This window comes from Convolutriloba macropyga, chromosome 13, assembly GCF_964194025.1.
Source record: "Convolutriloba macropyga chromosome 13, txConMacr16.3, whole genome shotgun sequence".
Lineage (NCBI taxonomy): Eukaryota > Metazoa > Xenacoelomorpha > Acoela > Convolutidae > Convolutriloba > Convolutriloba macropyga.
Genome location: NC_134480.1, coordinates 355,346 through 360,385, shown reverse-complemented (window position 1 = coordinate 360,385; position 5,040 = coordinate 355,346). Strand labels below are relative to the sequence as shown.

The 5,040-nt window shown below is 38.3% G+C and overlaps 1 protein-coding gene across 1 annotated transcript in view; it reads left to right on the top strand.

Moving 5' to 3' along the window:
- Nucleotides 1-4,378, top strand: part of LOC142351966 (uncharacterized) — a 5,548-nt gene extending 1,170 nt beyond the window's left edge. Inside the window, exons 2-3 of the mRNA XM_075404260.1 lie at nucleotides 1,745-1,824; nucleotides 3,922-4,378. Of these exons, the coding sequence (XP_075260375.1) occupies nucleotides 1,745-1,824; nucleotides 3,922-4,210 (369 nt within the window). The 3' untranslated portion in view covers nucleotides 4,211-4,378. The remainder of the gene's footprint in view (nucleotides 1-1,744; nucleotides 1,825-3,921) is intronic.
- Nucleotides 4,379-5,040: the final 662 nt, after the last annotated feature.

The window sequence follows — 5,040 nt, the reverse complement described above, 5'->3', positions numbered from 1 at the left end:
AGATGCCCATCACCCGTTTATGAAACTGTTCCTTGAACATACACTTGTAAAGCATTACCATCAAGTCGTTGAATACATTAGATCAATTGTGCAGAAACACTACACAGTACTGAAACCAACATCATGTTTGCGTTTCATCAAAGCAAACCGCCCGAGATGCCGAGAATTCCATGCGGTAACTATGCAACCAACCATGTCTGACTTATCTATGGAGAGACTTGCTTACCAGTCTCCTCCCTTCACGAAAACTGGCATTGACTACTTTGGGCCGTTCTTTGTTACTGTCCGCTGTACTACTGAGAAAAATTGGGGATTCCTCTTCACCTGTCTTACTACTCGTGCTATCCATGTTGAGATTGTTTTATCCATGGACACCAGTTTCCGTGTTATTGGAGTTGAGTGGTTTGTGTTACGTTAATGTACACTTATGACAATTTGTTCGGACAATGACACTACTTTCATTCGAGCGAAAAAAGAAGGAAGGTGGAACGCTGTCAACATTGTAGCTGCGCTTTCTCATAAAGGTATAAAGTGGAGGTTCAACCCACCCAGCGCATCGCGTCAAAGTGGTATCTGGGAGAAGCCTCAAGCGCGTGTTGTATACTATTCGTGGCACGCGTCATTCGTGGATGAGGTGCTGCATAGTACTTTTTCTCTCAATGGAGCATGCTCTCATTTCGCGTCCTTTAACACACGTAACGCTGATACTTGCCATTTGATCGCTATAACGCCCAATCAATTTATATTAGGAGAATACTCTACCGGTATCCCGTCACTTGTCGGCAATAATTAATTTGACCAATCGTGAACGTTACGCTCGTGAACAGTCGTACGTTAACACTATTTGGTCCCGTTGGATCAGAGAGAACATACTGACGCTGAACCGACGTTCTATGTGGCAGACGCCTGCCGAGCACCTTAAGACCGGTGACTTGGTTTAGGTTTTCGTGGACGCCAAACCTAGGGGTTACTACCCTACCGCTGGGATTGTGGAACTACGTTACGGCTCCAACAGCGTGGCGTGCTCCGCTGTTTTACGTATGTCGACCGGTTCACTCGTCCACCTACTCGTAAATTTTGCACCAGTTTTCCCAACATCTTCATCCGGGCCGCAGGATGTTACGAAGTAAATGAAAGAATTTTAGCCAATGAGAATCGAGTATTTCTAATCTATAAAATAAGAATCAAATACGTTTTAAGATACGTAGAACGCTCCGAAAAGATAATTTAATACAACTTTAAATATATATATATATATATATATATATATATATATGTATATATATATATATATATATATATATATATATATATATATATATATATAACCACGATATGTACGGATCAAGGAGGTTTCCGGCTTAATATTTGAGGTTCTCTACACGATTGTTGACCGATTATGAACCAGTTACGAAGTCAATAACATAAGACAAAAACCGGTAAGAAAGTATCAAAAAAATCTTACCGTTTAAGTTTCACGCGTTGGATTGTACGTTACAACGCTAAAACGTCATTGCTTACTGTTTAATATGTTTTGTTTATGAATTGAAAGTGTTTTGTACATTTACGACTACACAGTTTCCTCCCTACTCTTCATATAGCAACAGTGTTGAGAAAAGAGTCACAGAAAAGAACTGTTTATTGTGAATAATTTGGTGGAGGGGGAGGTGCATAAAGTATTGAGGGTTTTTTCCTCCGAGGCGAGAAGGAATCGTTTAGACCATGTGGTTGAAACTCATTATAGATGTACTTGGTGATTTCGAACATAGACGCAGATTCAATTAAGGGATCTTTCGTTGTCTACTTGACTCAGAAGACACCCGGGTTCAATTATAAACAGTACTTTACACACGCAAAACCAAAACTATTCTGTCGTACACACTTCTCTATTATATTAGAAGAGCAGTACAATGTTTTTTCGAGGCCTCAACCCATGTAAACAGACTTCCGTTAACTGCACAGCACAGTTGAGGTCCACACAGAAGCAAGTATGCCCATACCACTCCAAACAAAAAATGTATCCAGTCATCCGCGTGTTCATGTCGAGACCTTCGTGCCTTCGTGTTCAGACTTTCGTGAGCTGATGTTAGGACTTCTGTGCGTTTGTATTCATTTGTGCGTTTCATTAGTAATTTCGCCAGATTTTTGTGCGTTCACCAGACTTTTGTGGGCTGACTGATCAGATTTTCGTGCGTTCTTCGGACGTTAATGTCCACACTTTCAAACAATCACCAATTTTTGCGCGTTTAACGGATATTATGTGCGTTCATAAGCATGCTTTACCTTAGTTACGCTTATATTTTACGCTGTTTATAGAAACTGAATTTTCATTAGGTTGAGGAGTTTTCTAGTCGAAGAAATCTTGCCATGGAGTACTTCCGTTGTATGCAAAGTCTGAAACAACAGAAAATTTTTCGTCAATTTTTGATTTTTCCACTATTCTTCCACTATTTTGATTCTTCCACTAGAAATTTTGGAAATTTTGGCTCATTTAAATTGAGAAAGTGGATAAAAATATTTCCCGGCCATTTATTTTTGACGGCACCACGACGCCCGAAATGTTTGTTCACTTTCGCTCTGGACATACTCGCTTCTGTCTGGGTTCTCAACCTGGGTGAGATATTTGCGATAAAATGGTAAAAACATTTTGATTGCCCAACTTAAAAAATCGAAGATGTGGATTATTGTTGCTAAACAGGACGACATCTTACAGTTCCTCATTGGAGTCACAATTTTCAACGGAAGTTCTCACTACATAGTCAACAGATCTTTTAGACAAATAATTATACTTTTTACATCAGTGCATGATTCAATAATCTTATTAGTATTAATCTCATTAAAATGAAAAAATTGATGGATAGATGAAGGGAAGGGCCACTGAAGCTTAATTGCTAGAATACACATTTGCGGGAAAGGCACAGAAAACTGAAAATGCAATTGATTTTTTTAAAAATTTTAGGAACCTAATGATTTTTATATCTTTCACTGTTGAAGACGTAATTTCTTAAACATACTCGGATTATCAAGTTTTTGTATAAAGTGTTTTGCCTTAAACTGCAGTTTCGTATTTCATGGTCGATTCTTGACCCGTCCATATTTTTTCGAAGTTTAGATAAAAATGTATTGCACAATATATGATTCTGTCTTCATTCAAAAACGTTTTTTTTTGAAAAATGAGAGCTTCTATGTAGAGGTGTTGGAAAAATTACAAAACAACACACATTTAGCTGGGAAGAAACCCAAATTATAAATACCCTCAAAGAAAAAAAACCGGTGAATTAAACCCCCAAGTTGACTGTAACGGTCATGGCCATGTTTTAGCGGCCAGCGGGAATTGATATGAAATTATCACAAGCCAACAAGTTGTCACTACTGATGTTGATTTTGAAAAAGGGGGTGTACTTCCGCGGGGGTTGTTTTTCCGAGGGACTTTAGCTTCTGTCCTTTTTGTATATATTACACAAACAACGGTCGGCTAAATTGAAATCAGAATGTTTCTTGTGAAATATAGCCTTTCGAAAGTCAGTTTTGTCGCTGGAATTTGGTTACCTTGTTGCTCAGCCGCTTAATTGTTTTCTAGCTCGTATATATAGCTTGAAAGGATCTGTTTTTTTTGTAACCGTTTACCATATAGCTGCATTAATTTTCGTACTAATTGAAAAAAGTGAATAACAATAAATGGACGTTGTGAATCATTTGAAAATCATATTTCTGCTCCTCGGTTTTCAACACTTTTTTTTTATTGACGAGGAACAATATCATTTTTTGAAAGCGATTTTTTTTTGCATTTTTGTTAGATTTTTGCGCTTTTGTTATTCTGTCAGTTAGCTTAATTAAACCTCCTTTCTCCTGTTTTTCTCCCTCTTACCAGTTACCATATTAATAAGCATGTGTGTGTTGTTGAACCCGGGTGGGCATTAGGGTAAAGGGCGGGCAGTGGAAGTTGATTGGCCGTGTTGGGGTTCTCAGCCGGTGGCACAGACGAAACTGCGAAAATTGCGTGGCGAGAAATGACAAAACGGTGTCATTTGAACTCAACTACAGCGACACAAATAAAGGCCAGATTGACAAGAACGACCTGAGGGCTTTCGTTGTGAGGAACGATCCGCTAGAAGGCAAGAAACGAACAGATCCAATTGTTCTCTTCAGTGGAGACAGAGGTCAACCCCAGACCCAACTGATAATACACGCTTTCCCTATCAGCGACTAACTGCTGATTGGCTCAGCTAAAGAGAGATTATCAATAACGAAATTGAACACTCGAAATAATGAAAGTGGCGCATGTGTACATAAAATAAAAGCGCAACTAATTTCAGTAATAGCTACTAAATATGTAAAAATTAAATATAAATATTACAAAGAATGTCTTTATTATAGTGTTCACCTTTATTTCTTTGTTATCGCGACAGGCCATTTTCAAATACGTCTACGCTTTCAATTTTTTTTCTTATTGGTGCATGTGTACAAGAAATATACGTGAATAAACTCAGCACAATTATGGCATCCTAATACAAAGAATGGTGTTTTAGTATATTATTCACATTTATTAATTGCTCTCAATCGAAGTTTGTTGTAATTATAATAGTCCTGTGCGTTTTAATGCTGTTAGTCGCCGGGCCTATTTTTTGTCTCGCCCATTTAATTTTTATTCCTCAAAAACGGAATAAAAAGGTAGCGCACGGAGGGCACCCGGGGCGAGGTTTGGCGGTGAATTTTCGTAAGAAATGCGGTGGAAAGCGGTGGAAAAAAATAATTTTCACCGCGTTTTTCTTACATCTTTTTGCGGTGAATGCGGTGAATCGCGGTGAATTATTTTTTTCACCGCGATCTCAGTATTTTTACAAAAAAGAATTGTCGTCCCCACACGGATTCGAACCTCTGACCTCCTGCATGCCTTCAACTGCTTACTCCACTGCGCCGACTGTCACTTACATCTTTTCAATTTCTTGTGATTTTAAATCAGAATGAGTGAACTTTGGAAATTATATGCGGTGAATTTTTTTAAGAAATGCGGTGAATTATTTTGTTTTCAGCGCATTC